General features: G+C 36.1%; 4 protein-coding genes and 1 long non-coding RNA gene across 6 annotated transcripts; 3 read left to right on the forward strand and 2 right to left on the reverse strand.

Moving 5' to 3' along the window:
- Nucleotides 1–869: 869 nt before the first annotated feature.
- Nucleotides 870–3,731, forward strand: LOC111884623 (G-type lectin S-receptor-like serine/threonine-protein kinase At2g19130). The gene has a single exon (XM_042900121.2). It carries the CDS (start codon nt 1,059–1,061, stop codon nt 3,492–3,494), a length of 2,436 nt encoding a protein of 811 aa, XP_042756055.1. The 5' UTR covers nt 870–1,058; the 3' UTR covers nt 3,495–3,731.
- Nucleotides 3,732–12,837: 9,106 nt separating this feature from the next.
- Nucleotides 12,838–17,085, forward strand: LOC111884624 (G-type lectin S-receptor-like serine/threonine-protein kinase At2g19130). Its single transcript, XM_023880926.3, is given in 2 exon segments — nt 12,838–12,936; nt 14,668–17,085. Coding segments are annotated over 2 exon segments (2,517 nt in total).
- Nucleotides 17,086–19,105: 2,020 nt separating this feature from the next.
- Nucleotides 19,106–20,765, reverse strand: LOC122194414 (G-type lectin S-receptor-like serine/threonine-protein kinase At2g19130). The gene has a single exon (XM_042900122.2). The coding sequence runs from the start codon at nt 20,392–20,394 to the stop codon at nt 19,261–19,263; it is 1,134 nt and encodes a 377-aa protein (XP_042756056.1). The 5' UTR covers nt 20,395–20,765; the 3' UTR covers nt 19,106–19,260.
- Nucleotides 20,766–20,824: 59 nt separating this feature from the next.
- LOC111884620 (DNA repair protein RAD5A) lies at nt 20,825–23,912 on the reverse strand. Its single transcript, XM_042900123.2, is given in 14 exon segments — nt 20,825–21,014; nt 21,103–21,117; nt 21,119–21,243; nt 21,245–21,271; nt 21,364–21,512; nt 21,545–21,641; nt 21,643–21,792; nt 21,880–21,964; nt 22,031–22,182; nt 22,263–22,463; nt 22,550–22,685; nt 22,757–22,890; nt 22,980–23,110; nt 23,435–23,912. Coding segments are annotated over 14 exon segments (1,524 nt in total). The 5' UTR covers nt 23,472–23,912; the 3' UTR covers nt 20,825–20,929.
- On the forward strand, nt 23,084–23,600 carry LOC111884613 (uncharacterized). 2 transcript variants are annotated; one of them, XR_006189145.2, is made up of 2 exons: nt 23,084–23,220; nt 23,330–23,600. It is a non-coding gene; the product is annotated as an uncharacterized LOC111884613 (long non-coding RNA). The 2 variants fall into 2 exon arrangements; XR_002847832.3 differs by having other exon boundaries at nt 23,106–23,255.
- Nucleotides 23,913–27,629: the final 3,717 nt, after the last annotated feature.

Genomic DNA, 27,629 nt, shown 5'->3' on the forward strand with positions numbered 1-27,629 from the left:
TATTCGAAAATGCTTTGATAATATCATCATCATGTTTTAGGACAAATTCCACATAATTGATCTTTTTAAAAAGAATACTTTGAATTCATAAGCACAAACAAATCAGTCTTTGTGGTCGTAAAAATGGGGATGTCACAAGGACCTTACAAGGGGGCGTGGCCCTTTGACCCCTACTTTTCTGTCATACTGGCTTATAATTTGATCTTATATATGTAATTATGTATGCACTCCGCATTCTCCAAACTCATAATATAGAGTACAATTGATAAGTTTCATAGCTCACATGTCAGTTCCAATTACAGAAAATGTCAGGTGACACTAAACTAACCAACACCTATGGCCCTAGAGGATCGCCTGCACTGAACTTTGGACATGAGACATAGCGTCACAGCGGGGATTAGTCGGTATGTGAAAGCAAAGCTGACCCGGAAACCCTCGTTAGGGAAGTTCCCTTTCAAAAAAAAATGTTATGTATAATAGCTACTTAGTTTTCATTATACCATGATGTTATATTGTTCCTTCTATGTTATTAGCCACCAAAATATTTCGAGGTAGGTTGGAAATTAATGGTAGAGGGTTGCATTGCTAACCCATATGACGGTTAACACCCATTGTTTATATATTTTCTTTGTCTTGCATTTACGTCTGCGATGGAAGGAGGTGGATGTGACTTGTTATACATGTGAAATGTAGGTGATTAATGAACCATTCCACTGTCAATTTGTGTAATTGGTTCAAGTTATTTGAAAGCTTCAAAGTCTTGCATAACAGCCTTTTAACTTTACAACATACAGAGAAAGGACTTAGAATGAAAGAAAAATTTCATTTTATATAGACTGAATTGTATGGCTATTATTCAAAGCAGCTTTAGCAAGTTAGAATACTATTTTTATTGACTAGCAACTATTCATGCACGACCTCTAAGAACTTTACTAGAGGGCTCAAATGTCAGTTCTATAAAACCCAATAGCTATTGATAACATGTTATTATATGATATTTGTGTTCATCTCTCTTTCTCTCTATCTATTTATCTCCTTGTCCAAATTTTGTACAAGTTATGTTCTTCACCGAAAGTAACAGTTTAGGGAGGATTCTAGTCCTGTGTTTCTCTCTTACCATAAGTCTCTCATCCAGAGGCAACACCATATCTGCAAACAATTTTCTTTCAGGAAACCGAACGATCATATCCGAAAGAGACGAGTTTGAGCTGGGTTTCTTCAAAGCAGGTAACTCTTCCAACTATTACATAGGCATCTGGTATAAAAGGGCCGCTTCCAATCCTCCCACCATAGTTTGGGTGGCAAACAGAGAAACTCCCATATCTGATAGATTCCGTTCAGAATTAAAAATCATTGATGGTAATTTGGTGCTCTTGAATGAGTCCAAGTTCCAGATTTGGTCCACTAACGTCTCCACCACTTTGAAGTCTTCAGTAGCTGTTCTTCTTGATGATGGTAACTTAGTTTTGGGAGACAGTACTTCAAATTCTATCGAACCTGTTTGGCAGAGTTTTGACCACCCAACTCATACTTGGTTGCCTGGTGCTAAACTTGCTTATAATAATAGAACCAAAAAAAGCCAGTTTCTTACATCATGGAAAAGCAAAGAAGATCCGGGTGTAGGACTCTTCTCTTTGGAGCTTCATCCATCAAGTAATATGTATGTATGCAAGTGGAATGGCTCCCAACAATATTGGACAAGTGGGGCTTGGAATGGGAAAATATTTGAATTAGTACCTGAAATGAGGTTGAATTACATTTACAATTTCAGCTACCATATGAATGAGAATGAGACTTACTTCACTTATTCTCTGTATAATTCTTCCCTTGTTTCTAGATTTATAATGGATGTTTCTGGTCAACTTCAGCAACAAATGTGGTCGGAATCTACTGCAGAGTGGGCTATGTTTTGGTCTAAACCTAAAGAAGTGTGTGACATCTATGGTTTATGTGGGGCTTTTGGTACTTGCAGACCGACTGAATTTCCATTATGTAATTGCTTGACTGGCTTCAAGCCAAGATCAGAGAGTGATTGGAATCAGACTGACTTCTCGGGTGGGTGTGTGAGAAAAACCGATTTGCAGTGTGGAAGAAACACGGAAAAACAAGATTTTCTCATGATTAGGGTCAAGAATCTGCCTCCAAATAACTCTGTAGCAGTTGGGAGTGCTGGAGAATGCCATACCACCTGTTTGAATGATTGCTTCTGTAATGCTTACTCTTTGGTCGATAATCAATGTTCGGTTTGGGATGGAGATCTCTTGAACCTCGAAGACAATGATAGTGGGAAAATAATCTTTGTCAAAGTCGCTTATAAAGATCTTCCACTCTCCTCTAAAGATCCTCTACATCATAAAAAGAGTATTTCGGTCACCATGGGTGCTGTTGTTGGGTTTGGAGGAGTTGTGGTTTTTGTCTTGGGTGTAATTTTGTTCTTGATCTTTAGAAAAAAGAGGATATCGGTGGGTAAGACGAGAATGGTGGGATCATTGGTGTCATTTGTTTACAAAGATTTACAGATTGCCACCAAAAATTTCTCTAACAAATTGGGAGGAGGTGGTTTTGGCTCTGTTTTCAAGGGGGTACTGCATGATTCGTCCATTGTAGCAGTGAAAAAGCTTGAAAGCATCAGCCAAGGAGAGAAGCAGTTTAGGAGTGAAGTCAGCACAATCGGTACTATCCAACACGTTAATCTTGTACGCCTTCGTGGGTTTTGTGCACAAGGTAACAATAAGCTGTTGGTCTATGATTACATGGCAAATGGCTCTCTAGACACCCATCTTTTCCATGGAAAACAAGTTTTAAACTGGGAAACAAGGTATCAGATTGCACTTGGAATTGCAAGAGGCTTGGTGTATCTACATGAGAAGTGCAGAGATTGTATAATTCACTGTGACATTAAGCCAGAAAACATTCTTTTAGATGCCGAATTCTGTCCGAAAATTGCTGATTTTGGTCTAGCAAAGCTTGTTGGTCGAGACTTTAGCAGGGTTTTGACAACTATAAGAGGGACACGAGGGTATCTAGCACCAGAATGGTTATCAGGAGTGGCTGTCACAACCAAAGCGGATGTTTTTAGCTATGGGATGATGCTTTTTGAATTAGTTAATGGTAAGCGAAATGCAGAGCAATCTGAAGATTCAAGGAGTCCATTCTTCCCTTGTTTAGTTTCTAATGTTCTGAAGGTGGGAGGTGATATCCTTAGCTTGGTAGATAGTAGGTTAAACAGGGAAGCTAGTGTTGAAGAAGTCTCAAAAATTTGCAAAGTTGCATGTTGGTGTATCCAAGACGAGGAAGACAGAAGGCCTTCGATGAGTTCGGTGGAACAGATCCTTGAAGGGGTTATGGATGTGAATATGCCTCCGATCCCTCGAACTGTCACGTTATTTGTTGATAACACCGAGCGTATTGTTTTCTTCACGGAATCACCCTCAAAGGGGAGTTCTGAGGTATACAGCAATTGTTCCCCCCAGTCGACGAGCTCCTCTTCTTGAAGATAATTATCTCTATTTAATCGGTTATATTCAAATAATTAGACACATATATTGTATTGTACGCAACAGAATAAAAGAGAATGAATTTTTGTTGCAAGTGGATGTGCATCATGACCTTCCAAACATGAGTTGGGTTTGGTTGTGAAGTTTGAATCGACTTGCTAAAAAGTATGGAAGTCATAATCTTGGAGTTACTTCTTAGTGCGACCCTTCATTCACGTTGCATTTTGGTCAAAGACACTATATGGACTTACTTTTTGTGAGTGGTTTTATTGGACTCATACAGACATCTTCTTGGTAAAATAAAATAAATAAATAAAAATAATAAAAAGAAAATTTCATTCTTATGCTTACAAATTTTAAATATTACTTTTATGTTTTTACAAATTCAAATCTATTTCTAAACTAATATTTTAATTTAATATTGAAAAGCTCACATCTTTTCCTCGATCAATCTCTACCAAGCGACTCACTTTTCCTCTATGAGCTCCCAGGTGAGGCGTGACCAACGACCTTACTCACTTTGCCCGTTGACGTAATTGATCACCTTGATTGTGTGGACCACACTAGTTATTGTGTTCTTTGTTTTTTTTATTTTCTTTCATTATTACTCTTTGTGAAATCGTTTTTGGATCGTCCTAACCCGTTACCTCCCAAGGTTATGTTAAGTGTCAAGTTGCTCATACATTGGTTGTCAAAACTAATACTATCGGGAAGAAAACTATACTTATTATGTAAGTTGATAACATCATCCAGAGACGATGTGTAATCAATTAGACTACTAAAAAGGAATTGTGCCCAAATACTTACTTCGAATGGAAGTTGCTCGATCCAAGGAAGGCATTGTATATCCCCGAATGAAATACATCCTAGATTTCTTGAAAGAAATGGGCCTTCTCAAGTGTAAACGGACAGAATCTCCCATGATCCAATAATTATGGTCCGCGATTCATTAGATAAAAGTGCACACTGATGCAAGATGACCTGAAATACTACAACCGAAACTCAACCACATATTACTACTATTATGGCTTGTTATTATGTTTGGGTAATCTTGTCACATGGAGGAGCCGGAAACATTCGTTCATGTGACAGGTCATGTGTCAATGTCACAGCAATGTGGATTCCGAGTATCGAGCTCTTCCACTAGGAATTTGTGAAGGAATGTGGATACAGAGTGCACTTGAAATGAAGGAAGAATCTATTTTATAGGTAGATAGCTTGCAATTATCATAGAAAATAAGATTGTTCACCAAAACCGTACAAAGCACATAGAAATTGATTGACAGCTTATTTCTAAAAAAAGTTAATTATGCAACTGTTAAGCTAAGATATGCTCTTTCTAATCTCTAAATTGTTGATAATCTAATTAACCAAAGGTTTGCCTACAGCTAACTTGAATAACTCATTTTCAAGCTTGGTTCAATGCATATAGAATACCATATTTTTGCTCTGAAAATGATCCATAATACTCCAAACTACATCTTATCTCATGCACACGTTAATGTTACAAACATGATCAACTAAGCTATATTAGAATGATTATGTAAAATGAAATGCAGCTTTTATTCTAGAGTGATCGGCTCTATCAACCATTTATTTGCAACAAAAAAGTCAATGAATCGTTTATTTTTATCATGATATAATTTCTAATCACTAACATGAACATAACAAAGATGATAAAGAGAATTACATTCAAGAAGATGAGCCCCTTGACTGGAAGCCACCACCAGTGGAAGATGTACATGAGACTTAATGTTGTCTAATATCCCCCTTCAAGCGAAACGGTGGCGGACCAATATGTAACATTTCTCGAAAGAACTCAAATTGATGACACGGCAAACTCTTGGTGAAAACCTCAGCCACTTGAAGCTTGGTAGGAACAAACTCGGTATGAAGTTTCCCAGACGATACGAGTTGACGGATGAAGTGGTAGTCAAGATCAATGTGCTTGGCACGTTTGTGAGAGACCGGATTTTGAGTCAGAAAAAGAGCACTTTGATTATCACATAGCAACGTTGGTCTAGAGGGTGGAAGAGCATGAAGCTTTCGTAGTAGATGAGTGATCCAAATAATTTCTGCAGCAATGTTGGCCATAGCTCGATATTCAGATTCACAAATGGATCGAGAGACAGTTGGTTGTTTCTTGGCACTCCAAAATACAAGATCCCCCCCCCCCCCCCCCCCCCCCCCCCCCCGGAATATTGAGTAGCCATAAGTGGAGCGACGAGTCTCCAAACATCTAGCCCAGTCAGCATCCGAATAACCCACAATTGTTGTAAACTTTGGTTTGGAAAAAGAAAGACCAAAGGGGATAGTTTCCTTGATGTAACGAAGTAACCGTTTAACTGCCTGATAATGAGAAGTAGTGGGAGCTTGAAGAAACTGACTGAGTTGGCTAACAACATACGAAATATCCGGTCGAGTGATTGTAAGATACTACAAGGCACCAACAAGAGATCGATAATGTAAAGGATTGCAGTAAGGATCACCACTGGAAATAAACGGTGTGTTGGAGGCAAGCGGAGTGGGGACAAGTTTAGCATTAAGGAGACCAGCTCGTGTAAGGATTTCATGAGCATATTTAGACTGACTAAGAAATATACCAATCGATGTGTACGATGCTTCACGACCCAAAAAATAATTTAGTCTGCCAAGATCTTTAATGGCAAACTCTTTATCCAAACGAGTGATGATAGATCGAAGAATGGTGAATAAGGTCATCAACATAGACCAATAGGTAAAGCACACATGAATCTCGTTTGAAGACAAAGAGTGAGGGGTCAGTACGACTGCACACAAAACCATTGCTCATTAAAAAGGTATTAAGGCGATGAAACCAAGCACGAGGCGCCTGCTTTAGACCGTAGAGAGATTTGTTTAGGCGGCACACATGATTAGGATAGTAAGCATCAGAAAACCCCGGAGGTTGCTCCATGAAAACAAGATCGCTTAAAGTACCATGAAGGAATGCATTATTTACATCAAGTTGATGAAGAGGCCAATCATTAATCACCGTCAATGACAAAACAATACGAACTGTAGAGGCCTTGATAACCAGACTAAAGGTAAGAGAAAAATAAACACCTGGTAGTTGACTATAACCTTGGGCAACAATACGTGCTTTATGGCGATCAACCATGCTATCAGCTAGATATTTGGTTCGAAAAATCTATTTGCAGCCGACCACATTACGATCATCTGGCCTAGGAACCAAGGTCCAAGCTTTCTTAAGTTGAAGGGCAGACATTTCAGCATTCATGGCATCTACCCAATGTGATTCTGATGCGGCAGACTCATAGGTGGTGGGATCACTGGCAGCAAATAATGTCGAATGAAGAGCAATTTATGACAAATCAGCTCGATACTTTGGTTTAAAAACCTCGGCTTTAGCCCGTGTAACCATAGGATGTGTTGAAGCAATTGGAGGAACAACAGGAGCAGATGGTTGTGTGGTTGTGTGTGGTAGGCTAAAGGCAGGGGCAGGTGAGGTGGTGGTGTCGGTTTGAATGGATTCAATCGGTGATTAGGCCGAGGGAGCTATTGAGTGTGTTGAGGGAGCTGGAGGTGTTTGAGCTTCCTCAGGTAATGGAGATGACGGAACATGACCAGTTGTGGTTGAGGATGAGTGGTTTAAGTCATCAAGACAACCCACATGTTGTGGGTTTTCATCATACAAGCCACAATTACTGAAGTTGGTGGGTGCAGGGGAAGAGGTAATGAGAGATGAAGGTTGTGAACATAGGGTATCATCTTGAAAAGTGACCAAAAAAAGGTCACTGAGTGAAGTGGGAGAGGAAGAGCCACAAAAGGGAAATGAGAATTCATCAAACTTGGCATGTCGGGTAACGTAAATACGAGATGAAACAGGCTCGAGACATAGATAGCCTTTATATTGTACAGAATACCCAAGAAAGATACAAGGAAGGCTTTGCGGAGACAATTTATGATCCGCATAGTTACGTAAGTACGGATATACTCGACACCCAAATGGTCGAAAATGATCATAAGATGGAGCTCGAGTAAACAATGCTTCAAACGGTGACTTATTTTGCAACACCCGAGTAGGGAGACGATTAATAATGTAGACTGCAGTACGAAATGCATGAACCCAATAAGAAGAAGGAACGTGCCCATTGAATAACATAGCAAGTCCGATTTCAATGATATGACAGTGCTTTCGTTCCACCCTCCCGTTTTGTTGTGGAGTGTACGGGCAAGAAATGCGATGAAATGTGCCATTTTTTTCAAGCAAATTGCGAACATGATGATTTATGAATTCCGTGCCCCCCATCACTTTGAAAAACCTTGATTTTTGAAGAAAATTGTGTTTGAACAAAATTGATAAAATCCAAAAAAACCATATGAAAACTTGATTTGGTTTTGAGAAGATAGAATCACATAAATCTCGAATAATCATCCACAAAGATAGCATAATAGCGATAACCATCAATAGAACCCACGGGTAAGGGTCCCCATAGATCACAATGAACTAAATCTAACACATGTAAAGCACGTTTATCATTAAGTTTGAAAGGAAAGTGATGTGCTTTAGCAACTTGACAAGGAGAACATACAACAGGTGACGGTAATAAAGATGTCACCGATAAGTGTCCCAATTTATTTAATAGAGAAATAGTATCAAAAGAGACATGACCCAAACGGGAATGCCAAAGTTCAAATGATGCCTTCAGTCTTGAATGTGCAACAACTGTAAGTGCTTGAGATTCATTAGAGAGAACATATAGTTCTTGTTCACATCGGCCCTTTGCTAGAACCCGCTTCGTTGCTCGATCCTGAATAAAAAAATTGGGTTGGGAAAACAAAACATCCACATTGTTATCAGTTGTCGACTTGCTAACGGACAATAAATTCTTGGTAATATTTGGGACTACCAACACATCTCGTAGCCGAACATTATTATAAAGGATAGACAGTCACAGACTGACCAACATGGGAAATGAGAAGAGTATTACCATCTCCAAAAAGAACATTTGCATGACCATCATAGGGAGCAGGTTTTGCAATAGAATTTGTGGAAGCCGTTATATGATTTGTAGCTCCGGAATCAACAAACCAATCTGGAGCATTTGTAGTAACATGACACTAAGCATGGAAAGCTTTTGCTAATTCCGTATCTGTACCAAGTTTATGAGTGGCATAGGAAGAAAGATGTGGACATGTATTGGCATAGTGACCATCATTACGACACAACTAGAAACGTGGAGGACGGCGACCACGACCGCGACCACCCTTATTAAACCGACCACCACGACCATAGTAGGAATTTGGTGGTCTGGTGTCAGCAGTGAATGCAATAGCAGAAGAGGTAGTTCCATGCAAGGATTGTAAAAATAGTTCATGTGCTTCCACCTGGGCAAGAAGATCTTGAACTGTAGTAGGAGATCGAAAAGCACGAACAACAGTATAAAAAGTCTCAAAAACAGACCCGAGACCACATAAAAACCAATGAATTTTGTCTGATTTATCAACCGGGTGACCAACAACGGATAACTGATCACAAATGGATTTACGACCAAAATCAGCAACTGTAGACGAACCTTTGGAGTTTTGGCGAAGCTGATCGCACAAGGCTTGAACACGCTCAATTGAGGAATTGCTGTAAGCACGTTCAAGTGCTGTCCAAATCTGATAGGCAGTAGATAAGCCAACAATTTCTGAGAATGCTTCCTCTGTTAGAGAGGCTTGAAGGAGAATAATTGCTCGTTGATCAGCCTAGACCCAAGAAGAACAAGCCGGATTTGGTACAGATTTGCCATCAACAAGAATTTCAGGGGTTGGTTTTGAGAGAGTCCATCCACATGTCCCATAAGATTTTGATATGTGAGAAGAGGGATCATTTGGTTTTTCCAGAGAAGATAATTAGAGGAGGATAATCGATTGGTAATAAGATGAAGGATTGTGTTCATTAGGAGGGTAGAATCTTGAGAAGAGGAAGTCATAGATGAAGAAGAAAGAGGAGACGAGAAATAACAGAGGGTAGAAGAAGAGATACAGATGGATTGATTAGGGAAGAAAGTGAGCTGACCTAAGCTCTGATACCATGAGAATATAACTCATCACACCAAATAAGGTGGAAAGACAATAGATTTATACATAAGGAATTTACAAGATACATCCTCAAAGAATTAGAAGACATACAATTACATACACACAAAATAGAAGATGTACACGAGACTTAATGTTGTCTAATAAGCATGAATCAGTGAAGAAAACAGGATCTTCCAGGTTGTCAACATATAAAGTGACAATTTGCGGGATCGCAGGCATGCTCACATCCGAAACCCCTTCAAGAATCCGTTCCACTAGACTCATGGCAGGGAGTTTTTTTTTTTTTTTTTTTTTTTTTTTGTAAAATTAGATTCTTTTTAAATTAGTTGGTAGAAATAGGTTTGTTTGAAAAACCTTTGTAGAAGTAGGTTAGTTTTTAGAGGGACCCACAATTCTATCACATATAACTCCTACTTACTAATGATCTAACTAAAAACTGATATGTATTTGCATTTTCAAGCGTGACATTTTACAATTTCAGCCCTTCAAATTTCTTCATTTACCTCTTTTAATATATAAAACTCCAACGTTTACCTTTATTATATATCATGAATAATTTACTTTATTAAAAATATATAGTTATAATTTATATAATATCTTTTAACAAACTAAATCATAAAATACATCTTAAATACATACCACTATTGTATAAAAGATCAATTAAAACTATATTATCATAACAAGTAAGCTTTAAATTACAATATTAATTAAAACCACATTATCTCCCTTACAAATATATATTTCTGACGTTTCTAACTATAAACATCCGACATTTTAGAAATTTCAGACCGTAGAAGTGTATTTTGAATGTTTTAGACTATATATTTTGAACATTTCAGAATCAAGATTTTCTCACATTTCAAACTAAACCATAATGAAAAAACCCGACCTTACAATTCTTATAATATAGTTTTTAGTTAAATTTGACGTTTATTTTGTATTGTTATTTTATTTTATTTGATCATGTAATTTTGTAACATTTAATTATATTCAGTAGTGATATCTATTTGATATATTTAATGAGATAACTTGTTATATCTTTACTATAATTCAATTATTTTTGTGTTAATATATTCCATAGTGGTATAGTTTTTTTTGTGTGTTAATATATTTAATAGTGATATATTCAGTACTCCAAAATATATATCATTACCGAATCTTAATAATAAACTTACAATTTATATATTAGTTTTCAAGGAAAATAACACAAAAGACAACAATTTTTTGGCATTGCGTTATTTTTTTTTGTTTTAAATTTGATATCGTATTTTCTAATTTTGTTAATTATTGACCATTTCATCGAGACCCCTCTCATGCAGGGGCGGACCCAAAAAATTTCCGAAGTGGGGGCAAATTTTTTTTTTATAACTTTTTATGGGTGCAAATTTTTTTGAAGATTCAAAATATATAATTTTTAATGGTTAAAATAAAATATTTTTTGAAAAAAAAAAATTTTTAATTAATTTTTTTTTTGTTGTGGGGGCAGCTGCCCCCATTGTAGGACCGCCCCTGCTCTCATGGTGATTTGGAAAATACGATGTCAAAATCGCCAAAATAATAAAAAAATGAAAAAAATGAATTTTAAACAAAAATTGGATAATAAGATGTCATTATCAACAAAGAAGAAAACGACCTGTCATTTGTGCCATTGAACAAAAATGTAAATGTCAGTATGGAACAAAATCGGAAAATGTGATTCAATTTTTTTTAAATATAGTTTCGAAATCAAAAAAATGATATTATGGTGTTTTTGCGTCATTTGTTATATGTTTAACAAGTTATATCATTAGGAATACATTTCAGACATTTTAGATTATAAATTAAACACATTTCAAACATTAATTTCAGACATTTCATATGGTTTCTAATGTTTTAATTAATCTTTTATTAATATTGTTGTGTATTTCAAGTGATTGATGAGATATATTTTATTATTTTATTTGTTAAAAATAATATATAAATTCTAATTATATACATTAAATAAATTAATTGTGGGTAATTAATAACAATGGTAAAACTTGGTGTTTTCAATAATAAAAAAGGGTAAATAAAAAGTAGATATATTTTGAAGGGCAAAAATTATAACATATGAAGGTTAGAAAATGTAAATATATATAATTTGTTCGTTAGAAACAAGAGTGAGGACCGTTAGATTGTTAAAGCTGGTGGGGCCATTTAAAAAAAACTACCTATTTCTACAAAGGTTTTCCAAACAAACCTATTTCTACCAATTGATTTAAATATCATCCTAGTTTTACAAAAAAAAACTCCAACTCTCTGCCTCATCTTGGATACACCAACATGCAACTTTGCAAATTTTTGTGACTTCTTCAACACAAGCTTCCTTGTTTAACCTTGTATGTAACAGGCTAAGGATATCACCTCCCTCCATAAGAACATTTGCAACCAAACCTGGGAAGAATGTACTCCTTGAATCTTCACAACGTACTACATTTCGCTTTCCTTAGAATAAACTTCAAACCAAATCTTTAAAATAGATATATGGATATCTTTGATGGTCTTCTTGGTGCAATTGATAATGAATCCAACCAATTCCACTTCTAATTGATCAAGAATCGAAATTTCCCCATTGAAGGGAAGATTTCCATTTTGTCACCGGCTTAAATCTCTCACACTTTCTCCATTGTACTCAATTAGTCCCCTATCTTAGACTATACATATGGAGTTCTTACCCAAACTGAGAATTTCTTATCATTAAAGGTCTCTAATAAAGTTGATTAGATACATTTCCAACCACATTATAAAGCCTTGATGACACTATGGTCCTACACTTAAATAGGCTAACTACCTTTACATATGAGCCTCCACTTAGATAAACCCAATATACTATTATGGAAGCCTAAAATGTTGAGCAAATCCAATATAATAATTAGTTCCAATATACTTGATAGACCCATCACACTATATAGGTCCAATACGTAAGATAACTAATGAAAAAAATATTTTTTTACTCGTGCAAGTACACTAATTAGTAACATATCTTAATCCTTTTAAAATAAATTTAACACTAAAGAATAACAATTATCATAAATAACCAAACTTTATATCCTTGAATGCTAGAATAACTACATCAAATCTCATTAATCATCGATTTTCAATTTAGCTGACTTTCATGTAAATTTTACATCAGAGTGCAACATTCGGTTCATTAACTTTACCTTCTAATAAACTTCATTTGATTCAATCTTAACACATGTTGTTGCTAAATTCATTTATTGATTTTTTTATTTTATAAATCTTCAATAGCAAAATGTTGTCTCTATATGCGTTTGCAATGACCTTCTACAACAAAAACAACCCTGTGGTCGCAAAGCGAACCTTCAACGAAGAGGCTTTTAGTATCAAGTTTGTCTCTTGCAGCTAGACCTAATTACTTTTATAGACGCCAAGTGACGTCTCTAAAGGTCATATTTCTTGTAATGTTTACATCTTGTGACTTATATGTAAGGGTATTTCACTAAGTAAATGGTAACAGAGTTTACAATTGTTCTATCAAGGAACTCAAATTTTCTTTCAAGTGGTTTAATATTCAAATTTCAGAGTTTGTATTTTATTATACTTTTAATTAATATTGTCTTTGGTTTGTCACGTCAAACTAATAAGCTAGTTTATTTTTTTAGCTTTTTAAATTTTTTATTTTGGCAAACAAAAAATTAGTTGATAAGCTAACTTTTTGAAAAAAGCTACCTAGACTACCTTTTCATGAGCTTTTTAAAATTTTCTGAATATACACTTCATTAACTATATAAAACATACCCTTCTAAATGTCCTTTTATATTTTACAGGTAGCTTATTAGCCAATTAACAACTAGGTTATAAGTTAGTAGCTAGCTTTTTAGCCAGGGAACATAGTCTAAATGTTATGGATGTGGTGAATAAGGCAATAATTCAAATTTGGGACCAGAAGTTGGTGCGATGCTCTTAGCCCAATAACCCTTACAAATCTCGTGGGGAACAAGACAAACAAACGTATTCCCTGATCGGTTAAAAGAACTGAAATGAATCTTGGCTCTATGCTCATAAATTTGTGCATTCCTCTAACAATATATATAATACATAACAAGTTATATAGCGAATAATTTTTCATTATAACATGCTTTTTATTGTTTCTTCTATGTTATCAGGGACGAAATAATTAGAGGTAGGTAGGAAGTTAATGGTAGAGGGTTGCATGCTAACCCATATGACAATTACCAGTGACTCATTAGTTGTTTATATATTTGCTTTGTCTTGATGGAGAAAGCAAGGATGTCAAGTCCCACCATGTAGATGTTTTGACTTAGCATTTACGTCTATAATATAGATAAACGAAATATAGATAATATTGGATCAGTGATAGTTGTGAAACACTTTCAAATTAAAGCATTTCGAGGGTACTCTCAAAATCTCTAATCGGATGAAACTCATTGTTTTACTAGAATAGAGAATGAAGAAGATGTTATGAAATGTGTACCCAAAATGAACCCGAAATTGATCATATAACAGAAACCAACTTTCTGTCCTAAAACTGCCATATGGTGGTTATAGGAAAACAACTTCTTGTCAAAAAAACAGTCAAATTACCTATAAAAACTAACATAAAACCGGGTCTATAAATGGATCACAAAACCGGGTGTTCTACAAAAATACGAGATTTTTGAGACAAAACCAGGTCTATAAATGACTCTGCCCCTTGGACCCCGCCAGGGGTTACCGCCCCTTGGACCCCTCTCCCAGGGGCGCTGCCCCCGGACCCCCGTTAGTTCAGACGCTTCGCACCTAAATAGCAGTATACTTTCAACAATGAAAAAGTCAAACAAATGTGCACTCCACATCATACTAAAATCACCAATAACTTGTCATACATGTGAACTGTATGTGATTGATGAACCATTCCACTGTCGAGTTGTGTATTTGGTTCAAGTTATCTAAAAGCTTCAAAGTCTTGCATAATAGTCTTTTTAACTTTACAACTTAGAAGAAAGGACTTAGAATGAAAGAAGATTTTCATTTTATATAGACTGACTTGTATGGCCATTATTCCAAGCGGGTTTAGCAAGTTAGAGTACTATTTTTACTGACTATCAACCAATCATGCAAGGAAAGTAACACTTTATTGAGGATTCTTGTCCTCATGTGTTTCTCTCTTACCATAACTATCTCATCTGGAGCCAACACCATATCTGCAAATCAGTCTCTGTTGGGAAACCAAACGATCATATCCGAAAGAGGCGAGTTCGAGCTGGGTTTCTTCAAAGCAGGTAAGTCTTCCAACTATTACATAGGCATCTGGTATAAAAAGGTCGATTCCAATCCTCCCACCATAGTTTGGGTGGCTAACCCAGAAACACCCATCTCTAATATATTCCAATCAGAATTAAAAATCATAAATGGTAACTTAGTGCTCTTGAATGAGTCCAAGTTCCAGATTTGGTCTACAAATGTCTCCACCACCACCACTTTGATGTCTGCAATAGCTGTTCTTCTTGATGATGGTAACTTAGTTTTGAGAGACTCCAGTTCAAATTCAGTTGTACCTGCAGTTTGGCAAAGTTTTGACCACCCAACTCATACTTGGTTGCCTGGTGCTAAACTTGCTTATGATAATAGAACCAAAAATAGCCAGCTTCTTACATCATGGAGAAGCAATGAAGATCCTGCTGTAGGGCTCTTTTCTTTGGAGCTTGACCCGTCTACTACAGAGTACCTATGCAAGTGGAATGGCTCCCAGCAATATTGGACGAGTGGGCCTTGGAATGAGAATTTGGGCAGATTTGATAAAGTACCTGAAATGAGGTTGAATTACATTTATAATTTCAGCTATCATACAAATGAGAATGAGAACTACTTCACTTATTCTGTGTATAATTCTACCATTATATCCAGATTTATAATGGATATTTCTGGCCATGCACAACAACAAACATGGTTGGAAGCTACCAAAGAGTGGAATCTGTTTTGGACTCGACCTAGAACACAGTGCGAGGTGTATGCTTGGTGTGGGGCTTTTGGGATTTGCAGGCAAACTGAATTACCGTTTTGTAATTGTTTGACTGGCTTCAAGCCTAGATCAGAGAGTGAATGGAATCAGAGTGATTTTTCTGGTGGGTGTGTGAGAAAAACTGAGTTGCAGTGTGGGAGAAATATGGAAAAACCTGATTTTCTGATGATTAGTATCAAGAGTCTGCCTCAAAATAAATTCATGGCAGTTGGAAGTGCCCGAGATTGTCATACCACCTGTTTAAACAATTGCTCCTGTAATGCTTACTCTTTTGTCGATAATAAATGTTTGGTTTGGGATGGAGATATCTTGAACCTCTCAGAAGACAATAATAATGGGAAACAAGTTTATGTCAAAGTTGCTTATAAAGATCTTCCACATCATAACAAGAGTAATCAGGTCACCATGGGAGCTGTTGTTGGGTCCATTGGAGTTGCAGTTTTTGTCTTGGGTCTATTTTCGCTTTCGGTCTATAGAAAAAAGAGAATATCGGTGGGTAAGACAAGAATGGAGGGATCATTGGTGGCATTTGCATACAGAGATTTAAAAATAGCAACAAAAAATTTCTCGGACAAATTAGGAGGAGGTGGCTTTGGTTCTGTTTTCAAGGGAGTATTGCATGATTCGTCCATTGTAGCAGTGAAAAAGCTTGAAAGCATCAGCCAAGGAGAGAAGCAATTCAGAAGCAAAGTTAGCACAATCGGTACTATCCAACACGTTAATCTTGTACGCCTTCGTGGGTTTTGTGCACAAGGTAACAATAAGCTGTTGGTCTATGATTACATGAAAAACATTTCTCTGGACACCCATCTTTTCCATGGAAAACAAATTTTAAACTGGGAAACGAGATATCAGATTGCACTTGGAATTGCAAGAGGCTTGGTTTATCTACATGAGAAGTGCAGAGACTGTATCATTCACTGTGACATAAAGCCAGAAAACATTCTTTTAGATGCCGAATTCTGTCAGAAAATTGCTGATTTTGGTTTAGCAAAGCTTGTTGGTCGAGACATTAGTAGGGTTTTGACGACTATAAGAGGGACACAAGGGTATCCAGCACCAGAATGATTATCAGGAGTGGCTGTCACAACCAAAGCGGATGTTTTTAGCTATGGGATGATGCTTTTTGAATTAGTTAATGGTAAGCGAAATGCAGAGCAATCTGAAGATTCAAGGAGTCCATTCTTCCCTTGTTTAGTTTCTAATGTTCTGAAGGTGGGAGGTGATATCCTTAGCTTGGTAGATAGTAGGTTAAACAGGGAAGCTAGTGTTGAAGAAGTCTCAAAAATTTGCAAAGTTGCATGTTGGTGTATCCAAGATGAGGAAGACAGTAGGCCTTCAATGAGTTTGGTGGAACAGATCCTTGAAGGGATTATGGATGTGAATATGCCTCCGATCCCTCGATCTGTCACGTTATTTGTTGATAACACCGAGCATGTTGTTTTCTTCACGGAATCACCCTCAAAGGGGAGTTCAGAGGTATACAGTAGCTGTTCCCCCCAGAGCTCCTCTTCTTGAAGATAATTATCTTTATTTAATCTGTTGTATTCAAATAATTAGACATATATTGTATTGTACGTAATAGAATAAAAGAGAAAATGAATTTTTGTTGCAAGTGGATGTGCATCATGACCTTGCAAACATGAGTTGGGTTTGGCAGTGAAGTTCGAATCGACTTGCTAAAAAGTATGGAAGTCATAATCTTGGAGATGAGTGGTTCTTACTTCTTAGTGCGACCCTTCATTCACGTTGCATTTTAGTCAAAGACACTATGTGGACTTACTTTTTGTGAGTGGTTTTATTGGACTCATACAGACATCTTCTTGGTAAAATAAAATAAAAAATAATAAAAACAAAATTTCATTCTTATACTTACAAATTTTAAATATTACTTTTATGTTTTTACAAATTCATATCTATTTCTAAACTAATATTATAATTTAATATTGAAAAGCTCACATCTTTTCATCGATCAATCTCTACCTAGCAACTAACTTTTCCTCGATGAGCTCTTAGCTCATGCGTGACCAACAACCTTACTCACTTTGCCTGTTGACGTAATTGATCACTTTGATCGTACGTGTGGACCACGCTAGTTATTGTGTTCTTTGTTTCTTTGTGAAATCATTTGAATCGTCCTAACTCATTAACTCCCAAGGTTATGTTGAGTGTCAAGTTAATTGCTCATACATTGGTTGTCATTAGGGTTGTAAACGAACTATTCATGAACCGTTTGACAGGAAGTTCGTTTATGTTCGTTTATTTAATAAATGAACGAACTTGAAAATAAATTCTCTTTCGTTTAGTTAAACGAACGAACATGAACAATGGTCTCATTCGTTCAATTATGTTTGTGAACGTTCGTATAAGTTTGTTTATGTTCGTTCATATAAGTTCATTTTATCTTCATATATGTTTAATTGTGTTTGATTACATTACAATATTATACATTAATTTATGTTCATATATGTTTTTTTATCTTGGTTCGTTTATGTTCATTTATCATGTTCACGAACATAAACGAACGAACATGAATAATGTAATTTATTAAACAAACGAACATGAACAAGAAAACTCGTTCGTTTAACCGTTCATGTTTGTTCATTTGTTTGGTTAACTTAAACGAACGAACATGAACAAGCCTCGTTCATGTTTGTTCGGTTCGTTTACAAACCTAGTTGTCAAAACTAATACTATTGGGAAGAAAACTATACTTATTATGTAAGTTGATAACATCATCCGAAGACGATGTACAATCAATTAGACTACTAAAATGGAATTGTGCCCAAATACTTACTTCGAATGGAAGTTGCTCGATCCAAGGAAGGCATTGTATATCCCCGAATGAAATACATCCTAGATTTCTTGAAAGAAATGGGCCTACTAAAGTGTAAACGGACAAAATCTCGTATGATCCAATAGTTATGGTCCGTGATTCATTAGATAAAAGTGCACACCGATGCAAGATGACCTAAAATACTACAACCGAACTCAACCACATATTACTACTATTATGGCTTGTTATTATGTTTGGGTAATCTTGTCACATGGAGGAGCAGGAAACATTCGTTCATGTGATAGGTCATGTGTCAGTGTCGCGGCAATGTGGAATCTGAGTATCGTGCTCTTCCACTAGGAATTTGTGAAGGAATGTGGATATAGAGTTCACTTGAAATGAAGGAAGAATCTATTTTATAGGTAGATAGCTTGCAATTATCATAGAAAAAAAGATTGTTCACCAAAACCGTACAAATTAAGCACATGGAGATTGATTGACACCTTATTTCTAAAAAAGTTAACTATGGAACTGTTCGGCTAAGATATGCTCTTTCTAATCTCCAAATTGTTGAAATTCTAATTAACCAAAAGTTTGCCTACAGCTAACTTGAATAACTCATTTTCAAGCTTGGTTCAATGCATATAGAATACCATGTTTTGGCTCTGAAAAATGATCCATGATAGTCCAAACTACATCTTATCTCATACACACGTTAACGTTAACGTTATGAACATGATCAACTAAGCTATATTAGAATGATTATGTAAAATGAAATGCAACTTTTATTCTGGAGTGATCGGCTCTATGAACCATTTATTCGCAACAAAACAAGTCAATGACTCGTTTATTTTTATCATGATATAATTTCTAATCACTAACGTGAACATAACAGAGAAGATAAATAGAATTACAATTCAAGAAGATGAGCCCTTTGACTGGGAGCCACCACCAGTGGAATTGCTGTGTACTAGTGAGCACTCAATTGAGCATGAATCAGTGAAGAAAACAGGATCCTTCATGTTCTCAACATATAAAGTGACAATTTGGGGGATCTGAGGCATGCTCACATCCGAAACCCCTTCAAGAATCCGTTCCACCAAACTCATTGAAGGCCTACTGTCTTCCTCATCTTGGATACACCAACATGCAACTTTGCAAATTTTTGTCACTTCTTCAACACAAGCTTCCCTATTTAATCTACTGTCTAACAGGCTAAGGATATCACCTCCCTCCATAAGAACATTCGTAACCAAACCTGGGAAGAATGTACTCCTTGAATCTTCACAATGTACTACATTTCGCTTTCCATAGACTAATTCAAAAAGAATCATTCCATAGCTATAAACATCTGCTTTGGCTGTGACAGCCACCCCTGATATCCATTCTAGTGCTAGATACCCAGGTGTCCCTCTTGTAGTCGTCAAAACCCTACTAAAGTCTCGACCAACAAGCTTTGCCAGACCAAAATCTGCAATTTTTGGACAGAATTCGGCATCTAAGAGAATGTTTTCTGGCTTTATGTCACAGTGAATGATACAGTCCCTACACTTCTCATGTAGATAAACCAATCCTCTTGCAATTCCAAGTGCAATCTGATACCTGGTTTCCCAGTTTAGAACTTGTTTTCCACAGAAAAGATAGGTATCTACAGAACCTTTTTCCATGTAATCATACACCAATAACTTGTTGTTACCTTCTGCACAAAACCCACGAAGACGTACAAGATGAACATGTTGGATTATACCCATCGTGCTAACTTCGCTCCTGAACTGCTTCTCTCCTTGGCTTATGCTTTCAAGCTTTTTCACTGCCACAGTGGACGAATCATGTAAGACACCCTTGAAAACCGAGCCAAAACCACCTCCTCCCAATTTGTTAGAGAATTTTTTGGTGGCTATTTGTAAATCTTTATAAACAAAAGCCACCAATGATCCCTCCATTCTCGTCTTACCCACCGATAATGATATCCTCTTTTTTCTATAGATCAAGACCAAAATTACACCCAAAACAAAAACCACACCTCCTACAAACCCAACAACAGCACCCATGGTGACCCAATTACTCTTTTTATGATGTAGAGGATCTTTAGAAGAGAGTGGAAGATCTTTAGAAGCCAATTTAACAAAGATTGTTTTCCCACTATCATTGTCTTCCAAGAGGTTCAAGAGATCTCCATCCCAAACCAAACACTGATTATCGACAAAAGAGTAAGCATTACATGAGCAACTGTTCAAACATGTTGTACGACATTCTCCAGCACTCCCAACTCTGCCTTAGAGTTATTTGGTGGTAGACTCTTGACACTAATCATGAGAAAATCAGGCTTTTCCACGTTTCTCCCACACTGCAAATTGGTTTTTCTCACACATCCACTGGAGAAATCACTCTGATTCCATTCACTGTCAGATCTAGGCTTGAAGCCAGTCAAGCAATTACAGAAAGATGGTCCAGACTGCCTGCAAGTCCCAAAAGACCCACACAAAGCATAAACATCACACTGTGTTGTAGGTTCAAACCAAACTAAAATCCACTCTTTGGCATTATCCAACCATGCCAGTTGCTGAACCTGACCAGAAACATCCATTATAAATATAGAAATAATGGAAGGATTATACGTATAATCCTTTCATGTCCATCCTCAGAAGGTTTCTGAATTAGCTTGTTCCACCTATTTATATAATAATACACAAATATAAAAGAAATTATATAAACCAAAAGAAACTTATTTTCAATTTTTTTTAAATAAAAAAACATACCAAGACCAGCTCCCGTTCAATCCTTAAGAACCAAAAAAGTAAACATGTTGACCAAAGTCATACTTGGATAGGGGTCCCGGTCAAACACCGTCTCCGGTCAGCAACACGAGTAGCTGCCGCCATGGAAATTTGACTTTTTGAAGGATTTTATTGTGTGTGCTTCAGCATTCTACAAATACAAATTATAAAATATAAAATATAAAATAAACATAAAGCTTATAATTTCTCATCTTAGAAAAAACAGAAAGTATTCTAAGTTACCTCAGATGAAAATTCTGAAGCTACAACTCCATATGTGGTTAACACAACATCACTCTAAGCTAATATTTTGGCATCTTTTGGACGACTTTGCCCATAGTGAACATAAATTGACACAGTCCCTGGTTCTGAATGGCTTTCAATCTCTGCCTATTACCAATGTTCACAAACATTAAATTTAGCTTCCATTGACCTATAAGAGCCAAGGGACATATGAGAAGATTCCCACCACCAATGAGTGATTGTTTATGCTTTCTAAGCTTATCAAAACCAGAAAATTTAGCTGCTTTTTTTTGGAGATGATGAAGATTGATCTGAGCCATTGATTTCACTGGTGGAATCTTTATCTAATGATCCACCTTTTTCAGTATGAGCGAGAAGGAGTGATATTGTCATTATAGTCTTTCCAAGCCCCATTGAATCTGCCAAAATCTTTATATTATCATGTCTAAATTATCTGTTGTGTATATAATAAAACATGGCAAAAATGTAATTATAAGCAAGAACATAGTCACATACTCCTCCTCTTGCCATTTGAAGGGTACTTGGAAATTCTACAGTAGCTTCTCCAGAAAATGAATTCACATACACTATGAATTTCCTCCTGTATACAAAAAAAAGACATCAATGTAAAAAAAAAAGAATCTAATGAAACAAGAAAAAAACATACTTGTCTGCAAGATGATATGCATCCCAACATGGATGAAGAGTAGTAGCTGCATCATCAACACATGGTCCTTTTTCCAAATTAACCATGAAATGAAGTGCTTGTTTTTCATAGAGGCGAAGTTCACACAATAGAGTATTAGGAGGTTCCATTTCCTAAAACATAATATGAACAAGTTCAGATTCTTTGTTAAGACATAAAAGTTATTAAGATGAAATAATATTAATATTAATACCTCTAACTCAGAGACATTTGCAACACCAACAATATTGTCAAGATCATTATCTGAAATTGTCTCTTCGGGTTCAACTGTACTTCCATTTGAAGATGAGTTTTTGAGTTTGGGAGCATTGAGTAATGGAGGAGGAACACCAGAAGAATCCTTTATGTCTAATCTTTGATTCCTTGTGTATAAGTCAGTAGGTGTAAATTCTGCCTAATTACAATCAAGGACAAAAGAATGAGCATTTCCAAATTCCAACCAGCATAGGGGTATTTTGGTAAATTATGAAAATGTATTACTTTTTTGAAAGGAATTAGTCCAAGTAATGGGAATAAAGTTGGAAGAGGTTGGATGGAGGTTTCATCAACTGAAGTGGTGGGTACCTTGACAGATGTCTGATGGCTTGTGTGCAATATGGAACTGTTGATGTAAACACTGTTTGAACAAATATTAACATCAACATCAGAAAGAGTAGGTGATTTTAGGTAATAACACCACAAACATACCTGATAGATAGATTAATGGTATCCATAAGACCTAGATTATGTGGAGCAGATTTACAAAACCCTTGAATTTGAACTTTCTTATCTCTAACAAGAGGCAAAAGGCATCGAGACCATTCATTTGGGATCCGACCAATCTGTTCAAGATGAAAATGGATATCAGCTTTTCAGGGACAATTTGATTATAATTACAAATAAATAAAGATATGTGTACAACGTACATCACCTCTCCGGAAGCTGATGTAGAAAACCTCACAATCTCTGAACAGGCAGAGGGCTCCCTGCCAAGGCCGCCGCTACCAAACTTGGCCGGAGAGGGTCCACTCAGCGATTTCTCAGGTGGAAATGTAAAATTTTCTGATGTAAGAGAGATGTTTTGAGAATGAGTGGAATTTGGATTTCCGTTGTGACTGATGAAAGAGAAGTGTGGAGACAACCTCAGAATATAGTTCGAATTAAACAGTTTGGTAGAATGGCAGAATAAACAAAAAAACAGCTAATTGTAAACTATATGCTAATTTATTCAAGCTTTTATGTTTGTTGAGAAAGTCATGTTTCTAGTTGCTATGATTTTAGGTACTATTTGGTAGAAGGGAATCAAGGAGCCGATCAATTAGCAATTGAACAATTCTAGTGGAGAAGATGTAGCTACATCAATGGTCGGAGTGGAGAAAAGAGTACCTGTTTGACTTCTAGTGGAGAACCGAGGTGTGTCCATAGGAGGGTATGTCCCGGCTATGATTGACCGAAGACGATGGATCGGCGACGATTGACCGGCAACGATTGACTGGCGACGTTGGACCGGCGACGCTGGTGCCGAATCGCCGATGGTTGATATGTCGATTTAGGGCAAAGAGGAGAGATGTGGTGACTAGAGAGGCGCGGTGACTTTGAGTTTGAACATTACGATGAAAACAGTAAAAGGACATCTCAACTTTTTCCCCAATTCAGTAAAAGATAAAAGGGGCAAGAATAATTTTAGGTCGTCTATATTGAGAAGGGTAGTATGGTAAATATGTTTGATGAGAAGGTTTTGGTTAGTTGTGGAGTGTACAGGGACTTAAATAAAGACTTCAAATAAAATGAGTCTTTGGAAAAATATGTTGGTAAATAAAATAGGGAAAGCTCCGGTCATTTTCAAAAATAAAAAAATATATATTAATTAATGACAACAATTAATAGTCACTAACTATTTTTCGGTTTGTAAATCAGTCGTCACAGTTTAACTGCGTATGGTTTAGAATAAGAAAGAGTAATTAGTGACCATTATTTTTGGTCACTCAACCTTAAATAAAGTGACCCTTATTTTTGGTCACTAGCCTCTAACACAGTGACCATTTTTTTTTAGTCACTAATAGTTATTTTGATATGAAACAAAAGTATTTTAATTTTATTCACAGTTTAGTGACTGATTTAGTGACCACCACATATAATTGGTCATTAAATTTGTAGGATTACCAAAATTCAGTGACGACTAAGATTTTGGTGACTAAATGATGTTGTTAATGACTAAACTTTAGGTCGTCACTAAAAATTGGTCACTAATAAGGACTTTTCTTGTAGTGTACACAGAATAAGTGAAGTAACTCTCGTTCTCATTCGTATTGTAGCTGTAATTAAATATGTTATCCAACCTCATTTCAGGTACTAAGTCAAACGAATTCCCATTCCAAGCCCCACTCCTCCAGTATTGCTGAGAGCCATTCCACTTGCTTACATACTCTTTACTTGATGGATAAAGCTCCAAAGAGAAGAGTCCTACACCAGGATCTTCTTTGCTTCTCCATGATGTAAGAACCTGGCTCGTTTTCGTTCTATTATTATAATAACCAAGTTTAGCACCAGGTAACCAAGTATGAGTTGGGTGGTCAAAACTTTGCCAAAAAGGTTCAACTGAATTTGAGCTGTCAATCAAAACTAAGTTACCATCATCACGAATAAGTGCTGTTGAAGAATTCAGAGTGGTGGTGGTGGTGGAGACATTTGTGGACCAAATCTGGGACTTGGACTCATTCAAGAGCACCAAATTACCATCAATGATTTTTAATTCTGAACCGAATCTATCAGAGATTGGTGTTTCTCAGTTTGCCACCCAAACTATGGTAGGAGGATTGGAGGAGACCTTTTTATACCAGATGCCTATGTAATAGTTGGAAGAGTTACCTGCTTTGAAGAAACCAAGCTCAAACTGCCCACCTTGGGATATGATTGTGTTGTCTCCGGAGAGAGACTGGTTTGCAGATATAATGTTGGCTCCAGATGAAAGATGTATGGTTAGAGAAAACAACAGGAGAAGCAAAAACCTCACAAAACTATTACGTTTTGTGAAGAACATGACTTGTACAAAAAATCTAGACAAATAGATAGATTGTGAGAAAGAGAGATGACAGATATAACATTATATACAGAAACATATTATGAGTGAAATTGTTCACACCTCAGAGAAATTATATAACATTGCCATGAAAGACTTTTGAAGCATTCAAATAACTTGAAAAAAATATACACAAATTGTGAGTGAAATTGTTCATCAATAACAAATATTTAATAGGTTATACAATTCTAATTAAGTCCTTTCTCCATAAGTTCTGAAGTGAAAAGAACATTGTCATAAAAGCCTTTTGAAGCGTTCAAATGACTTAAAAATATACACAAATTGACAGTGAAATTGTTCGTCAATCACACGTATTTCATAGGTTTTACAATTCTAAGTCCTTCATCCATAAGTTCTCAAGTGAAAAGGACATTGTCATAAAAGCCTTTTAAAACGTTCAAATGACTTTAAAAATATACACAAATTGACACTGAAATGGTTCATCAATCACCAATATTTCATAGGTTTTACAATTCAAATTCCCTTCTTTATAAGTTGTAGAGTGACAAGAGCATTGTCATAAAAGACTCTTGAAGCTTTCAAATGACTTGAAATATATAATTGACAGTCAAATGGTTCATAATCACCATTCACCAATATTTCATAGGTTTTACAATTCTATGTCCTTTCTCCACAAGTTGTGGAGTGAAAGATAAAAAAAATAAAAAAGCTTTCAAATGACTTAAAAAATATGCACAAATTAACAGTGATATGATTCATCAATCACCAATATTTCATAGGTTTTACAATTCTATGTCCTTTCCCCATAACGTGTGGATTGATAAGAGCATTGTCATAAAAGAATTTTGAAGCATTCAAATGAATTGAAAAATATACACAAATTGACAGTGAAGTATTGACCAATCACCAATATATCAAAGGTTCTACAATTCTAAGTCCTTTCTCCATAACTTGTGGAATGAAAAGCGTTGTCATAAAATGCTTTTGAAGCGTTCAAATAACTTGGAAAATATACATAAATTCATAGTGAAATGGTGAATCACCTATATTTCAAAGGTTTACATTAAAAGATGTTAATTTTGAATTTAAAATTTCATGCTCAAAGACCAAGCTGTTTCATCTTCGCCTCATGAAGGCACTTCGAAGCCGCATAGAAGGTACAGGGAGAAATCAGAATAGCAACGTCTCAGTTCTTGGAGGTCCGGGCGGTTTGGCCACCGCCTCCCGAGAAGTCATCGAAGTCACGTGGAGGCTAGCGGTTCATACCTGGAAGGTCATGGCGACATGATCGCTTGTTTCCGTGCTGCTTGGAAGCCGGGTGAAAGGCACAGGCGTGCGGTTTGTTCCCCGCCTCATGAGCTCGCAGTGAAACTGCGTGAGTCCCCATCGGGCTTAGAACAGATCTGCTGCCTCTTTTGTTCTTCACGATAGAATTAACGGCGTTAGGGAATTATAATAAATCCTTATTTTGGATTCCATTAACCAAAAAAAATGAATTTAACCGTGGAACAACCACAAAATTAACAACGTTAAGCAAATATAATAAAAATCCTAATATTTTGGTTTTATTGACAAGAAAAAATCAAATTTTTTTTTTTTTGTGATATTGGAACCGACTATTACTTTTAATTGGATTTAATTTTTGGGTTACGACATACAATATTTCGATGGCTAATTGGATTTAATTTTTAGGTTACGACATACAATATTTCGATGGCTAAATTGTAAACAACATATACCAGTAATTTTTTTTATCAATAAGACAGAACTTAGGTAGTTTTTCTTTTTTTAATGCATAATAGTTTTTAAACTCAAGTATTATGTATTTATTCTAAAAGTTTAGGTCATTTTTAGTGGCTAAATTTTTTTAGATGTTTTATTTTAATCATTATACTATGTTTAAGCTATTAATAGTCCCTGAATTTATTTAATGTAAAGTCCCAAAAATACTATGTAAAAAATTTATTTTTAAAACTATCATTTATTCATTCCAAAATCCATCAAAATGTGATAATATATAAAATAGCCATCAGAGTACAAATCATATCATAAAATGCGAAATATTGGTGGATATGGTGTTATCATGTCAGACTCTTCCCTTTTGAGCCAAACCATAAACATAAAACTGAAAGCACAAAGTTTAGTGAGTTTTCCCAAAATACCCCGTACAAACATACATAACAGCCGTAAACTAAACTGGGTTTATTTCACCCCCTAAGTCTATTTCAACTCCTTCGGTATCTTTCAACCAGTACTGGATCTATTTCACCCCCTGAGTCTATCTCAACTTTATATCTCGGTCTAGTGATACGGGTAGTCTCAGCGATGGTTTGGGAACCATTATATCCCGGTCTAGTGAGGGATTATCGTGAATCAGGAGGTTTGGGGTGAAATGCAAGTGCAAATATGTGGATCTCGGGTTATGAGTTAAGTATCGGCTTGGTTTTTAGGTGAGATCTCGAGTTGGGAATCGCGAGTGATTATGTACAATATTTTCTTTTAAATCTGATAAGAATTGGGGTATCTTTGCCGAGGGCATCA

This window comes from Lactuca sativa, chromosome 3 (genome assembly GCF_002870075.4).
Source record: "Lactuca sativa cultivar Salinas chromosome 3, Lsat_Salinas_v11, whole genome shotgun sequence".
NCBI lineage: Eukaryota > Viridiplantae > Streptophyta > Magnoliopsida > Asterales > Asteraceae > Lactuca > Lactuca sativa.